The following is a 16,000-nucleotide window of genomic DNA, read 5'->3' on the forward strand; positions in this document are numbered from 1 at the left end:
TTTTTACTTACTTTCAATAAAATTATTATAAAATTATTAAAATCTCATGACTTAGCAAATTTGATTTTCTTATTTTTATTTGAGATTTATTTGAAACTTTCTCATATTATGATAAGTTTTTTTTTAAATAAAAATATGCTATTAAAAGATATGTTTTACTATAAAAAGATAAATTAATATGAAAATAGGAGTTTTGCCTGAGAAATTTTTTTTCACGTCTTATATCAACATCTTATAACCTTTTTTTTTCTTTGTCCTTTCAATTTTATTATATCAACATCTTATAACCTTTTTTTTTTGTCCTTTCAATTTTGTTATTTTTTTTTATACTTGATTTTACAAGTATTTATATAGTTTTTTTTAAAAAAAAACATTAATCTCTAGCCAGAATCATTTATGGACAACTCTCATAAAATAATGTCTTAACTTTCATAGTTTAAATTAAACTCAAACTAATCAAAAAATCATGTCTTAGAGGTTTCAATATTAACTTGTTGAAGCAGATTAAATAACAATACAAAAGAGTTCTTGGAAGCCTAGATGTTTTTTACATTAATTTTTTGAAGTTCCACCCCGCATTGTAGAGCGGCTAGTAAACTAGTCTCATTATATAAAAATTTAAGGGGCTATTTTAAAAATTTATGGGATATAATTGAATAATTTACATAATTATGGGAATCAGAATAAACTTCGGGAGGACGTGTCGTGGGCTCCTCCCGCCCTTATGCAGCGCCCCTGCGGCAAAGCCATAATTGATCACTGTACGCGGAGCACTGCTGAAGGTCTGAAGACCTAATTCAACTACAACTCAGTTCATGACCACCAAACACAACATGCTTTTACTTTCCGAGTGTGGACAGAGATGGAACGCACCCTCGCGCTTTTCAAACTCTTGAGATCAGAGAACACGAACCTTCATATGCTTTTACTTTCCGAGTGTGGACAGAGACAGAGAACACGAACCTTCACATAGATACTGCAAAAAGATGGTGGTTGGTTGATCTCCTTGCATCATTAGTTGAAAATCGATTACACTGCAAATATCAGACATAATTTCTCCGCAGGATTTAACCAGAAAGATCCATTACATTTTGAACTCGGAGAAGATATTAGAGAAAGGCACAGGCAACATAATAGCTAAACTCGTAACATATAGTTGGTTTCCATTTGTAAGGTAGTGTTTAATTAGTGTCAGAAAAAAAAGACTATACAGAAGAACATGAGAAACAAAATTGAACTTGGAAATGATGTACAAGATAAAATAACTCTTTATATAATGTTTGATAAACAAGACGATAAATTATAAGAAAATATATTTTACTCTTGTATTATTGTCGAACTTCGAACAATAATTAGAGATTATTAAAAATATATACAAGGAATTTCATCAGTTTACACTGGATGGGGGATTAAATCCGGAACAGGTTTTGATTTTTGAAAGATTCTTTGTTATGACAAATCTAATCAATCAGAGCTACAAATGTACTCCAAGAGAGCACCATATGCTCACACAAAAAAGGAAAAAACAGGCTAATAGTGGGATTGGAGAGAAGAAACAGAAGTTAATTTGTAAAATTCATGCTTAATTTGTGACAGTGGCCGCCAAGGTCTAAAGGAATAAATTACCATCTCACTCCAGTTCACACACTTGCAGTTACATATCAGACACAGACCAAAGATAGGCTTCCCTCTCTGTAGCTTGTTTCTCATTCATCCGTTTGAAAAGTTGTTTCTCGTATCCTACAACAGAGACATCAAAATGATCAGTTTCTACACACACCCTGAATTCTCTCCAGGATAGCTAAACACATTATAACCCAAAATGATACCTACTGCTAGGTGGGCCAGGAGCCTCACTTTAGCGCAAGAAAATTGTATTATTTTAAGCACGTAGAAAGCCAGCTTCGTAACAGGGAGAATAAATCCTCCACATAGGACTTAGACGGAATGTACACAAAAGAAAAAACAGATAAATAAAAACTGGAAGTGATTGAAAAGATGGGCTCTCAGTCCCACTGAGTCTTGGATATCAAACTCTAGCAAACACATGTTATGGAACATGTTACCACCTAATTACTCCCCACACTGGTAACTTACCATAGTTTAGCATGGATGGTGGATCTAAAAACAATTTAAAGAAGCAGAGGACTGACTCGTTAAAGATTTTTCTTTCTGGTTAGCAGAAAGAGAAAGCAATCAGTTCAAACATAACTTACCATTACTTCGATCCACCCCATCCCAATGTCTTCCTGGTCTTATACCATATCGATTTGGAGCAGCATCTAATCCTCGTTTTATCCAGCTGTGACTAGGTATGTCCTGGGGAATTATAAATCCCGATTCCTTCATCTTCTCGCTATCCCCTAGGTCTGCAAGAACCGGTTCAGAATGCTTTTTCTGCAACATGTCAAAATAATGTCCAACTCAGTATTTAAGAATCAACGTCAAACAGCATATACTTTGTATTTTCAGATACATAAAAAAACCAAGCATCAAACTATGTAAAATCTAAGCCAACTTAATCAGTCAACTAATCACCTTGACCAAATGTGCCATAGGATCGCCCCATCTTACTCTTTCCATCAGCATTTTATCAAGTTCCGGATCATCCCTGTGAACATAACAACATGCATCAACAAATTTTCATAATACAAGGTGGGTGAAAAACAAATATATCTTCAGGAATTTATTGGTCATCATTTATTTTCCCATCTTTCTGTGGATCTAAAAGAAGATTTGACAAATAACCCAAAATCTTTTCTCATAAAAAAACAACAATATTATAAAGTTAAAAAAGAGCCTAAAAAATGATGTAATCCTTCAACAAGCAGAAGAAGTGTAAAATAGTCCACAAAGGTGTTAAATAAAAGTTATAAATAGGAAGCATTCATCAAGCATCTTATTCATCAATATGCTAATATAGTTTTAAGAAACATTCAATCCAAAATTTCAGTTTCAGAACAATTACATTGCTTATTTTTGCATAAAAACATTGTTCATCACTAAACTAGCATATTAACCAGGTAGCCTTGGATGAAAATTAGAAAAAATGGATATTGAAAATGGGGTAGCTTCTCCAGCTTCCTATTCGCATCCAGTTTCTATTGTCATACCAAACTACCAATTTTTGTTGCGCAGGATGATGGGTTTAGCAAATCCAGTTGAAGGTTTTTTTTTTTCTTTTTACAGGAAGCTGAAATTCAATACACACCACCAACAATGATGACAATAGCAAAAGTGTCCAATAGTTAATCTATGACTGCTTTAGTTTGCAACAAGCAAAATTATCATCTGGGCTTTAGCTAAGGAATAATATAACATGGTGAGAAATTTGACATGCAGAGTCCAAAACAGAACTGAAAAACAAAAAAAGAGAGAAGGAGATATTCTACTGGTCTGAACACTTTCAATGCAAAGACTGGCACTAAGGCATTGTTTGGCATGTTTAGTCTTACCTAGTCCGTGCAAATGGCTTGTCCTTCTCAAGCTCTAACTCCTCCAGCCTAGTTTCAACTTCCCGCTTTTGAGCCAAGCCCTTTCCCCACTCTAACTTCTTTTCCTGATTAAATAATGCAGCAAAGAAGTAAAACTCATGCTCTGTGCATGGAAAAGGATAAAATAAAACGACGCACAAAAAGAACAAAATTGATACAGAATGGTCCAAAAATAGTTCCAAGGAACATTCACATTGCGGTGTAGGGGTAAACACTTGAACGAATCTGTGGAATCTCTCTGTACTTTAGGTTGGTAAATTAGTTTGGATTGTTGTGTGCTTATAACACCTATTTGGTTTGTGTTCTGCAAGAATATTATGATGTCAAAGTGAAGCAAATCTATTGGAGGCTTCATGATATGACTGCCTCGAGGACAAATATTAGGTTTGTTTATGGCGTCATAATATTATTGCTCTAAACAACCAAATAAGTGTCCAAACCAAAGCAGGTTAATTAACTTACCAACTAAGCCTGCCATCTATGTAATCCACAAACCAAATGTTGGATGTTTCTGGTAATTATGTGCATGCAAACCCACACACAAGGAGAGATAAAGAGCCATTAAACAACTGTCAAACTGTGAAACCTCAATCCTTGCAAAATAAAAATCCTTCCATGTGTATAAAGAACTTTGAAAACAACTTTAACTAATGTCAACAGGGCGGGCTCTTTTATCCCAAAACATCATGTAGCTTCCAAGATAATACCAATCAGATTAAAGTCATAGTGAATCCACAACCACGGAAACAACTATAGCAACAATTTCATCAAATTATGACATATAAGACCATTCAAAAATGAATGTTCATAAATACAAGTTAAAATAGTACCTTGGGTTTTTCCTCTACTTTTTGTTTTGATTTCAAGTAATCATTTTTTGATATGCGCTCTCCTGCAGTATTAATTAGTAAAGCATGGTTAAAAGCATGTTCAAGTAGGACTGGTTTTGGCAGATGGCTCTGCCATCATAAGCTTTTTGGTGGGATAAAGTTTAATCAGAGTTAAATTTACAATTTTAAGGACAGGGATTGGGATTCATATATAATAGTACGATTATTATTTGTTATAAGTTAGAAACTACAGTTGCTAAAGTTCGAAGGCAGATTTTCATGAATTAATTGGCTAGGAAAGGCTAGAAGAATATGTATCGCAAAGAAAAAACATAAAAAAAGGCACAACTTAGTTTAGCTTGTTCCCAACTGAAATGTGACAGAAGCTTGTTCAACAACACCCCCCCCCCCCCCCCCCCAACCCAAAAAAAAAAAACACCCACCCAATATAAATAACATCAACTTGATAAAGCGTGAAAACGTAAATAAACTAGATCAGCAACAAATTAAGGACTAATACAAGCACTATGGACTTAGGACATTTTTCCTTAGACCAAAATGTCATATTTGTTAGCATATGATCATAAACTTTAATCTTAGGTTTACAAATAAAAGATTAGTTGTCAAACATGAAATATATAAGGCATCAACATCTTGTAGAATTCACTAGCCTGTTTTCTTATCACGGTATACAGGTTCAGCACCCCGTCCACTTATAGAAGGATCCATCTTGTCAAATCTGCAAAAGGGAATGGATAAATTGCATCAAGAAAGTTGGATTCATTAAACCACCAAAACATAGCATAACACCAGTTCCTTCACTTCTCCATGTTATTGTAAGTAAAAATGTCAAATTATAGAAAGTAATTCAATCTGAAAGGATTGTGCATTGGCTATATGAAATCAGAGCATAGAATGCAGCTTCCCTACACCATGATATTCATCGAGGACCAACAAAATGTCCTAGTTTAAATTAAAATCAATAAATAGAAGACAAAAATTGTAATAAGAAATTCATGGGTAAAATTTAATGGTGAAATAGGGGAGAATTATAGAAGGAAAGAAGCACTATTCCTTTTCCAAGACAAAGGAGCATTCGAGTGTTCCAGCCATTAGTGTTGATTTTTTTTTCTTGCTGCTTCAATGTATTTGTGAGCTGAATGCTGGAAATATCACTCATATCTCAAAGCTAGTTAAATAACTATATGACCCTATCACAAAAACTCAGAGACTTCATGAAACACCAGTATGCAGACATATTGAACTATCAGCAAATGATACAGAGAAGTCTATAACTGGTGTTTAATTATCTGGCCATGAGCATTAGCAGTCCCCTGTAGCAACTTATACCACAAGTCCCTTCCTAACATTTTCGAAGTTGCAAGCACAAAAATAATGGGGTGATTACTTCACCATAAAATGAGGTTCACCAAACTTCAAATGTGTTTTGACTTGTGTTTGGATACAGTGAAAAATATTGCAAGACTTGATTGGTTTTACACCAAACAATTGAAACTGATGTAGTATTTTTAATTTTTCTTTTTTAACACATTTGGAGTGCAAAAAACTCACTACCACAACCAACCACCTCTAACATGATATATGAAATTTCTACTGCACTAATCCCACATACTAGAAAACCACAAAGAAAATGTTTCTTAACAAGTACAATCTTTCCCATTTTAGAACATCTTTACCCCATAGTTCATTCTATGATGTAACAAACAGTAGCTGCCACAATCATGTGAAAAAAATTCCATATGGTTAGTGCGTGCCAGAGAGCTAACACTAATCAATAGAGGTTTGCATTTAAAATAATTCACAGTTGAAATGAATATGTGAACATACATTGTACAGACAGAAACCAAAAAACTACTTAATTAACCAGAAAATAGACAAAGTCAGCGCATGAAATGAGCAAAGAGGTCAGAGCACTTAAAATAATCATTAGAACTTACAACAATGATGCTTCCTTCTTAGTTTTAATTTCTTCCCGCATATCACGACCAGTGATCAGACCAGTTTTTGGCAGTTCCTTTGAAGAAACTGGATCAGATGATTCTTTCCTGTTTTTCCTTGGTGGAGAAATGTCTTGAGCCATGGATGCACGTGAATTACCACTCTGAGTTGAAAGCTGTGTTGATAAATGAGAATTATCAGGCAATCCTGATCTCCCAACATCCTTCTTTCTTTTCCTTGGGGGTGAAAGATCTGGCTCGGGTTTTGGTGATGGAGTATAGTGTCGTTGCCGCTGTTGTCTTGGAGGAGACAAATCAGTATCTTCTTTCAAAGGCTTCAATTTAGGTGATTCAGGATCAGTCCTACGTCTTCGTGGTGGTGACAAATCAGAATTCAGAACGCTGGAGTGTTTGGACTTTGTATAGGGCTTGGGTGATGGAGAATGATGGTGTTTTTGCTGCCTTCGTGGTGGTGACAAATCACTAGCTTCTCTTGAAGGCTTCAACTGCGGCTCAGGAGATGGTGTATCATTTCGATACCTTCTCTTAAGGGGTGGCGACAAATCTGAATTCAAATTTGTATCAGGACCAGGTGATGGACTGTGGTGCTGTCTCTGTTGTTGCCGTGGAGGAGACAAATCTGCATCATCTCCACCATTATGCAAAGGCTTCCCTTCATGCTCAGGTGAGGGTGTGTCATTCCGAACCTTCCTTTTATGAAGAGGGGACATATCAGGGTAAGGATCAGCAGAATTGGCATGGTTAGGAGATAATATAACCCAACCACTTCCATCCTCAGCAATTGCATTGTAAGCACGTCGAGCTCTAATTAGCTCCAGCCTCTTCATTCTTTTAACTTCTATGTCTTCATCAACTTGAGGATTCTCTTCATCTACACAATCATAACACACAAAACATTATCAAAGCAAACTTGAAACTCTCAAATAAAATAATGTCTAGTAATATATGATTCTTTTTTACCAGCTGAATCATTTTCCTCCTCTTCAAGCTTAACTGGCTTTTGCCAAACAGGGTCTTCATCCACAACTAAAACACCAGAGGCATTCGGTTTAACTTTCTTCTTCTTCTTTTTCACTTTCTTCTCTTCTTCTTGATTGTCACTTCCATATTTTTTCAAATATTCTTTAAGTGACTTGGATCCCATAGTCGAAGACGCCATAAATTAATATAATTATCTTTCCTGGTATGACATTTAAAACATCTTACTACATACCACAAATAAGTAAACAATAATCAACCAGACAAAACAATTAATACAAAAAAAAAAGTAATCTTTATTTTTAAAATAGATAATCATAAACTTAGAGATAAGCAATTCAAAATTCAATAATTAATAGAATCAAAGATAGAGAGTAAAATTGGACCAGTGAAGAATTATTCCAAGCAGCCAGAGGAGAAGTCTGGTGGAGGCATCAATCAGTCACCAATGGCGAGTATAATAAATTAAGCAGGCTGGGAGTGTGTTGTGGTTGAAATTGAAATTCGATAGTTTTTATTTTAGCAAGGAGATTAAAGAGGAAGAGAAACTTTGAAGAACAATAAATGAGAAACCAAGAGATGGAGAGGGGGAGAGAGAGAGGGGGGGATAGAAAATAAAAGGGAATGGAATATTCAGAGTTTGATAAATTGTGAGGACAGTTGAAAGAATTTCTCTAACTGGTTGTTTTAGAGCCAAACACCAGCAAGGATTTTGAATTTTAATTTGGGAAGGGGATGGTTTAGAGTCCACAGATTTTTGGGTTGTGATGGGTGTAGATTATAGCCATGAAGATTATGGCACCGGCAAGGTACAGAATGAAGAAACACCAACTACAATAAGTTCCTTGCCCTTTTGGCTTATCCAACTGATCTTCCTTCCATAGGTTGAATTATGAAGCTTATGCCTCCAAATCCTAATGAAGCTAATGCTAATGCATCGTAGAGGACTGCATATTGAAGCAATGAGTAACCATTTTGTAAGGGACCAGATTCTTTATGGTAAGTTACAAGAGGAATCAGAGGACATACAACTTAATATCAAGAACTACCGTTGCTTCTTTAGCCCCTCTGATCTTTGTTACGGCATGAACTGCCATTCCCTCTCCATGTACAAGGGGGAGAATTTGACAAAACAAGGTCGAAACTAAAACACCCAGATTGATTTTTTATCAGAAAGCAACTATCCCATTAGAGAATTAAAAAACCTACTAACCCTATGCACAGCAACAAACCAGTATACACAAAACGCTGCCAATTTCAGAAAAAACAAAGAGATACCCTAGTCAAGATCCTAGTGGACGAGGGAAAAATGAAATACCCAATATATACACACAAAAAATCAAGTATATTAGACTATATTAAGAGAAGCCCACGTTGAATCTCAACAAAACAAGCAAAAAAAAAGTAAGATTTTCAATCTAGAGGGTATTGAAAAAGACTGAAACCTTATTATTATACCAGCTTTCCTCCCTTCCTTTAAGAATATATTGTTGCTGGTGGTGGCTATGGATCCCGTGGAGGAGGTGGCAGCTTGTGGGTCTCGGCAGAACTTAAGTGGCTGTTTGAGTTGCTGTTTGAGTTGGGGTTGTTTTGTGTTTTAGACCGAGAGAAAAGAGAGGCTAGGTACGTGGTCAAGTTTTCAAAACCTAGGCTAGGTACGTGGTCAAGTTTTCAAAAACTTTTTTTTTTTTTTTTTTTACACGGCACGAATATATAATATAAATTTGAATGGTAAACTTGGTAAATTATCACTAATTATATATTAATAATTTTAATTAAATAATTAAAAAAATCTAAATAATTTTATTTTTATATTAATTCTTTAATTTTTTTGAAAAAAAATTCACTTATTTCACAATTTATAAAAAACAAATACCTTTTAAATTTTAGTAAACTATTTAACATTAATTACTTTAAGAGTTAAACATATTAATTTATAATTTTTATTATATATATTTGCTAACTAAAAAAGAGAAAATTATTAATTAATATGTTAATAATTTATATAAGGTTTTAATAAAAATAAAATAAAATACAAAAATAACTTTTATAGTTAAAAATATTATAATAATTATAATCAAAATTAAACGCTAGATTATTAGATTGCATAATTTTTACAAAATATGAATTTAAAATAATAAAAATACTAAGATATGAATTATTAATTTTATAATTTTATACTGGTAAAATTAATATGAGTTTACCTGATTGACTTTACTAACTTTTAAATTTTTAGTTTGATTTTACATCATAAATATATATTGATTTATAAAATTATATAATTTTATAAGTAAATTTATAATTTTAATAACATTGCATATGGTTATTTTTGGGGGTGTTTACCATCGATTTTTATTTGATTTAGATAAAAAAAATTTAACCAAATTAAAAATTTTTATTTTTGTAAAATTTAACTTAGATAGAACTAAAAACCCCTTCGGTTGAGTCTATTTTAAATATCATTTAAATGGGCTTGTGTATTTGGTTTTTAATAAATCTATTTTAAAGTGGGCTTAAACAATTTTTTACTGGGCTTAGGCTTTGGTAACAAAGATCCATTACCAAACCAAATTGAACAGATGTCCACTATAAGTTATAAACTAATGAACAAATTCAGACAAGAAATAATTCATCAAGTATAATTTGAATTCAGGAAGAATATCAACAATTCAACAACGAAAGAATCTAGTAAGTCAACTACAAAATTCACAAGCCAAATTCAGTAAAATAAAATAAAAAAGTTAGAAGATTAATTTTATAGCATCTTTATGATTGAAGGGTAACTGATCATACTTGATATCTGATTAATAAACATATTCATATCAATTCCATGCACATGTAAAACAAGAAATATTATTTTTTTCACGTATAATTAGATCATACCCAGCATTGGAGACCCTTTTCTATGTACAAAATCTGCCAATGCTTCCACTCCTGATGGAAATGTCGTAGCTTTTGGATCCTAAGAAACTAGGAATTGGGATATTACTAAATTTGTTGAGAATAAAACTAAAAACTTGAGTTATTATTGTTTGTTTTTGTATTTTAAAAGTATTTTTTTAATTATTTTTTATTTTAAATTAATATTTTTTTATAGTTTTAGATCATTTTAATATACTGATATTTAAAATAATTTTTAAAAATAAAAATTTTATTTTAATATATTTTTAAATAAAAATTTACTTTGTATACTCCATATCACCATTTTTTTTAAAGTAATGAAGGTCTAATTTTCCCACTCAAGTTCCTATATCCATACCGGCTTGAAGATTCCGCGGAACTTAAGTGAATATGGGTTCTGGATTTCAACGGAAAGGAAAGCTCCGGTAGTTTTGTCACGGTTGCTGCTCCTCCAGTGATAATAGTTTTGAACATTGAAGATTTTGCAAGTCACCGTGTGTCTTGGTGTCATGATAATTTTTATAGTTATGATTTAAAAATATTTAATTTACAGGAAAAGATTTTAGTTAAAGTTAGTATGATATTTATATATGTTTGGTTAAAATTATAATTGAGATTGAGATTGAAAAAAAATAATTTAATATATTTGATTAAAAATATTTTTTAAATTAAAGATATAAAATAATTTTAGAAAACAACATTGAGTTGCTTTTAACAATTTTGCTTTTAAAATATTATTAATGGTGGGGTTTATGTATAGTAATGAACGATTTACACGTTATCAAATATTAAGTTTTCAGTGAATAGTGGAGAGTGAGGCGCTCTCAACTCCAAACAGCATGGAGTTACTTTTAACAATTTTACATTTAAAGTATTATTAATAACGAGGTTCATGCATAATAATGAACGATTTATACCATTATCAAATATTAAATTTTCATGGTTTGTTGGAGCAGCAAACACAATCACAGAAGCAAACTAACTCTAACATATTCCGTCTCATAAAGCAATTTTGAACATTGAAGCTCATAATAGTAAATTAAAGTGAGAAAGAATCTTGCAAAGAAGGAAAAAAAAAGGATATTTGGGGAGACCGACTATATCAACAAGGTCACTATAAAAAGGCCGAGCAGACTTCATCCCTCAGCTGTTGTATAGAAATTTTTGACCCGAAACAAATTTAACATTGGAAGAGGATACATTGGATGTCCCAACTAGTTTGAGATCCAGACGGGGCTTATTTACATGGAACGACAACAAGTAGCATTCAGGTTGTAAGCAGTATTGTGCTATTACATGAATTTGTACGATGATATATTGAACAAATGGATATTGCCCTCTGAATATACATATAAAAACTACGTAGAGGAAACGAAGGTTGTTTTCTTCAGTGATCAAAGTTTTCAATATATATCGGAAACAATGGCGGAGCATTGAAGGAAAAAGTAGGTCTGTTGCAGAAAAAAGTTTAGCCACTCCAGATTGCATCCAATAATTCCCAACCAAAGGATTATCTGAATCGGACCTTATAGATATCATCAAGATAGTGCCACATATCAAATCTGAACAGTTAGCAAAATTGCAGAAGTGTCCACGCAATCAGAACTCTGAAAATCCCTTAACTTCTACTATCATCCATCACCAGACTTAAATAAGAATAATAGCATTTCATCTGCTTCAGGATCTAGCTTATCTCCTGATAGAAAGACACAAACATTTCCATTTAGCACTATCCAACTGCATCCAGGGACCTTCCTCACACCCTTCAAGCCCATCTCCTTCCTTAATTTTTGCTCCTCAATATGCCTGCCACAGGCTGCATATATGTTGCAGAGTGCAACATGAGCTGGTGCATTCAAAGGATCCAACTCAAGGAGTCGCCTGGCAGCATGTTGAGCAATGTCAGCGTTTTTCTCAGCAACCCCACATACACCAAGCAATGCCCCCCAGAGAGCATGATTTGTTTCAAAAGGCAGTCCCAATATGAGCTCTTCGGCTTCTCTTACTTTCCCTGCTCTTCCCAAGAGATTGATCATAGAAATGTAATGCTCCAATCCTGGTTGAATTGCATAAACGTCTCTCATTGCTTTAAATAATTTACATCCTTGACTAACTAACCCAGCGTGGCTACATGCTGAAAGGATTCCCAAGAAAGTAACTGAATTTGGGCGAGTCCCGGATTGGAGCATGGTTTCAAAAACGTTCAGTGTTTCATTTGCCAGAGCATGATGTGCTAATCCCACAATCATGGCATTCCAAGAAATTAAGTCTCGATAATTCATGTTTGTGAATATGCTATATGCATCATGTATCTCCCCACATTTCGCATACATTGAGATCAGAGAATTACTAAGAATCAAGTCACAGTCTGATAATGTTTTCATCAGCATGTTATGCAACTGCCTCCCAAAATCAAGGTGAGCAATTGCACCTGCTGCTCCAAAAAGAATAGCATAAGTAGAACTTAATGGTGGAACACCATGAGCCAGCATTCCCAAGAGGAAAGAGGTTGCCTCAAGGAAAAGCTCATTTTGGACAAGCCCTGAAATCATTGATGTCCATGCAACCGAATCCTTATCGGGCATGTTTTCAAATAGATAGCAAGCCTCAGAAACATTTCCAATATCAAAATACCCAACAATCATTGAAGTCCATGTGATGTTGTCCCGAACAGGTATAGTATCAAACAATTCTCGAGCCTTTTCCACTTGTCGAGTCCGAGTATAGCCATTAATCATATGATTACAAGACTGAACAGCATAACTATTTAAGCTCTTGTTAAAGACATAGCGTGCAAAATCCATGGAACCAAATAAACAGTACATGTGAATAAGGCTCTTGGCTATCCTGCCATCATAATCCTCATATTCCAACCCATTAATTATCAGTTGAGCATGTAACTGCTTGCCAAGATGATGAAACCTCGTACCAGCACAAGCATAAGCAAGTGAAATGAAGGTCTCTCCATTTGGTGCTATATTGGACCTCCTCTTCATCTCAAGAAAAAGCAATAATGCTTCTCCATAGTAACCATTCCAAGTGAACCCACTAATCATGGCTGTCCAAGAAACAACATTTCTCTCAGGAATTCTACAAAAAAAAGAATAAGCCTCCTGAACATTACCTATCCTGCAATAACCTGCTATCATAGTAGTCCAGGTTATCACATTCCTATCCTCCATCTCCTCAAACAAAACCCTGGCTTCCTCCATTTTACCATTCTCTGCAAACCCCTTAATCATAGCATTCCAAGAAACCACATTCTTCTCTGGAATCTCATCAAAAACCCGCCTTGCTTCCTCCAAATCCTCATTCTTAATCAAACCAGCAACCATTGCATTCCACGAAACAACATTCCTCTCTGGCATCTCCTTAAACAATTCCCTTGCCTCACAAATCCTTCCTGCATCAGCTAACCCACAAAGCATCGAAGTCCATGAAACAACATTCCTCTCTGGCATCTCTTCAAACAACCCCTTTGCCTCACTCAGCCTCCCACACTGCAAATACCCTGACAGCATCACGTTGTAACTAACAATATTTCTCTCAGGCATGATATCAAAAAGAACTCTGGATTCGTCAATGAAGCCAATTCTTGAGTATTTTGTAAGCAAAGAAGTCCAGTGAGCAATTCGGCTATGGCGGCTTCTCTTGGGAAACTTGTCAAGTAGGTTGCGTGCTTGTTGGAGTTTTTGTTGAGAGAGCAAGCAGAGAAGTTGAGAGTCATCTAATGTGAGTTTAGAGTAATGGGTTTTGGAAACTTCTGATTGGGACTTAAGGAACCGAATATGGGGTGAAAAAAATCGAAGTTTGAGTGAAATTTTTGAAAGAGAGGTCTTCAGGGTTTTGAAACAAAAGGCGGGCATCACCTGTTTTTACAAAGAAACGGTTCAAACAGCTTTTGAACTCGTATTGCTGGGGCAGTGCAGAAAACGGTGTCGTGTGCAATTATAGATCCAAGTCAGACTGGGTAGAGTTCGTTTTAACGTCTACCCCAGTCTCGCTGTGAGTACGTTATTTTTAAAAATAAAAAATAAATGTACAGATTTTTCATATATATAATTAAATTGATATTTGATCAATATATAACAAAGATTAAGATATTTTTATAATATATTTTTTACTCAATAAAATGACTATTTGTATTGATAAAAGGTAAAACAATTTATAAACACAAGCAAGCTAAATCAAATATGAAGCTAAACTTTAAAATAATTCAACATCAAATTATAAAACTAAAAATATTTTAACAAAATTGGGTCAATTCATGTAAAGGCACAAACCTCGTGAACATAAACATATGATTACAATAACCTTATATCAAAAAAAATTAAATAAAAAACATAAAATTAATTTTAAAAAAATTAAATGTTAACTAATAAAATTAAAAAGAATATTTGAACTTGTAACGTAAACTTTTAAAATAATTTGTGTTTAATAATTATGTTTCTTATAATATATTTTTTATTTAATAAAATGATTATTTGTGTCAAAAGTAAAAAAAAGTTATAAACAAAGCGAAGTGAATTAAATTATGAAAATCGACTATAAACAATCTTGAATGATAAAATATATACATATATTCTAGTAAAACAACTTTTCTCACTAGGCGCTCACGTTTGTTTTTTGTCTAGGTGGAAGTTGGCGGTCTTTTCCATTAAGCTTGCCATATATACAGAATTGAGATCTCTCTAGCATGCAACTATTTCTAGCGGGAATGGACGGAACCGAGCGGGCTGATTATTTTTAAATTAAATAATCCTTTTTTTTTTTTCTCATATCTCATATAAGTAAGCGTTGAATGATAGGAGCGGCGGGATGATGATGAGTATATAAACAAAAAAGACCAAAAAAAAGAAATGGCAAAAGACATTTTATTTCAATAGAGGAAATAACCATGTGGAAAACAGGGCAGGTATTCTCTACAATGACACTCGTAGACTAATTGAAAGGGATGTAGCACAACTTGGCCCTTTTAAAATTTTAATTTATACATGATAAATGTAATGTAGTAATTAATAAGTTTAAAAAAATAAATTAGAGCTCTAATGAATTTAAATTATTTTTTTCTAAATTTATTTTCATAAAAAAAAACTCCAAGTTAGCATTAATATTTCCATCTAATATTATTTAGAATTATAAAATCATTCTTAATAAATAACTAAAACGCAGAATTTAGTAAAAATCTAGTTAAAATATTAAATTTATTTATTTATTTTTTATATAAATAATCTATCTTTTATCCAATAAATTGATAAGAATATCTTAATAAAAAAATAATAAAATTATATTCTTTCCTTTACCTTTAGTATTTTAAAAAATATAAATTTATTTTAGATTCCACTTACATAAACTAAAAGATTTTAGTCAGTATATATTGTGGTATTAAAAAAAAGATATTATTAAATATATTAATATTAATTTAATTAAAATTTTAAAAACAAAAAAGGAAAGAAGAAAGAACTGAAGCTGATAGATCAAGATTGGAGTGAAACAAGAAAAAAAAAGCTTATCAGGGCCCGCGGTAAGGCATGAATCAATGTAAATGGACAGGCAGCAACCATCCAGCTTTAAAGAAAAGAAAGACAGGGCATTACGAAGGCAACCAACTGGTAACAGCTCTCTACCAATGAGTCTGACGGCCTATGGTCACGCATGAATAAATAGGAAGAGGAGCTACTTCAGGGCTCTCGGACTCATTCTACCAAATGAGCTGCACCATGTTAGAATCAATGAAAAGAGATAGGCCATGGCATTTTAGAATCAATGAAAAGAGATAGGCCATGGCATTTTAGCGGCAAACCAATCTCTAAAGTGT

General features: G+C 33.4%; 2 protein-coding genes across 6 annotated transcripts; both read right to left on the reverse strand.

The window, feature by feature from the left end:
- Positions 1-475: 475 nt before the first annotated feature.
- On the reverse strand, positions 476-8,926 carry LOC105130977 (pre-mRNA-splicing factor of RES complex protein). Of its 5 annotated transcripts, none has more exons than XR_843339.1 (11): positions 8,727-8,926; positions 7,264-7,483; positions 6,283-7,174; positions 4,996-5,063; positions 4,325-4,386; positions 3,456-3,559; positions 2,539-2,611; positions 2,217-2,397; positions 1,627-1,740; positions 930-976; positions 476-843 (listed from the first exon to the last, which is right to left on the reverse strand). XR_843339.1 is itself a non-coding variant. In XM_011033722.1 (11 exons), the coding sequence occupies exons 2-9, from the start codon at positions 7,460-7,462 to the stop codon at positions 1,655-1,657; spliced, it is 1,665 nt and encodes a 554-aa protein (XP_011032024.1). In that variant the 5' UTR covers positions 7,463-7,483; positions 8,727-8,926; the 3' UTR covers positions 476-913; positions 964-976; positions 1,627-1,654. The 5 variants fall into 5 exon arrangements, 2 of the variants coding, with proteins under 2 accessions (XP_011032024.1, XP_011032023.1); XR_843341.1 differs by lacking the exon at positions 930-976 and adding an exon at positions 1,001-1,034 and having other exon boundaries at positions 476-864; XR_843340.1 differs by having other exon boundaries at positions 930-1,034.
- Positions 8,927-11,273: 2,347 nt separating this feature from the next.
- On the reverse strand, positions 11,274-14,122 carry LOC105130978 (pentatricopeptide (PPR) repeat-containing protein). The gene has a single exon (XM_011033725.1). It carries the CDS (start codon positions 14,046-14,048, stop codon positions 11,814-11,816), a length of 2,235 nt encoding a protein of 744 aa, XP_011032027.1. The 5' UTR covers positions 14,049-14,122; the 3' UTR covers positions 11,274-11,813.
- Between the last annotated feature and the right edge of the window lie 1,878 nt (positions 14,123-16,000).

Source organism: Populus euphratica, unplaced genomic scaffold (genome assembly GCF_000495115.2).
Source record: "Populus euphratica unplaced genomic scaffold, PopEup_1.0 scaffold43.1, whole genome shotgun sequence".
Lineage (NCBI taxonomy): Eukaryota > Viridiplantae > Streptophyta > Magnoliopsida > Malpighiales > Salicaceae > Populus > Populus euphratica.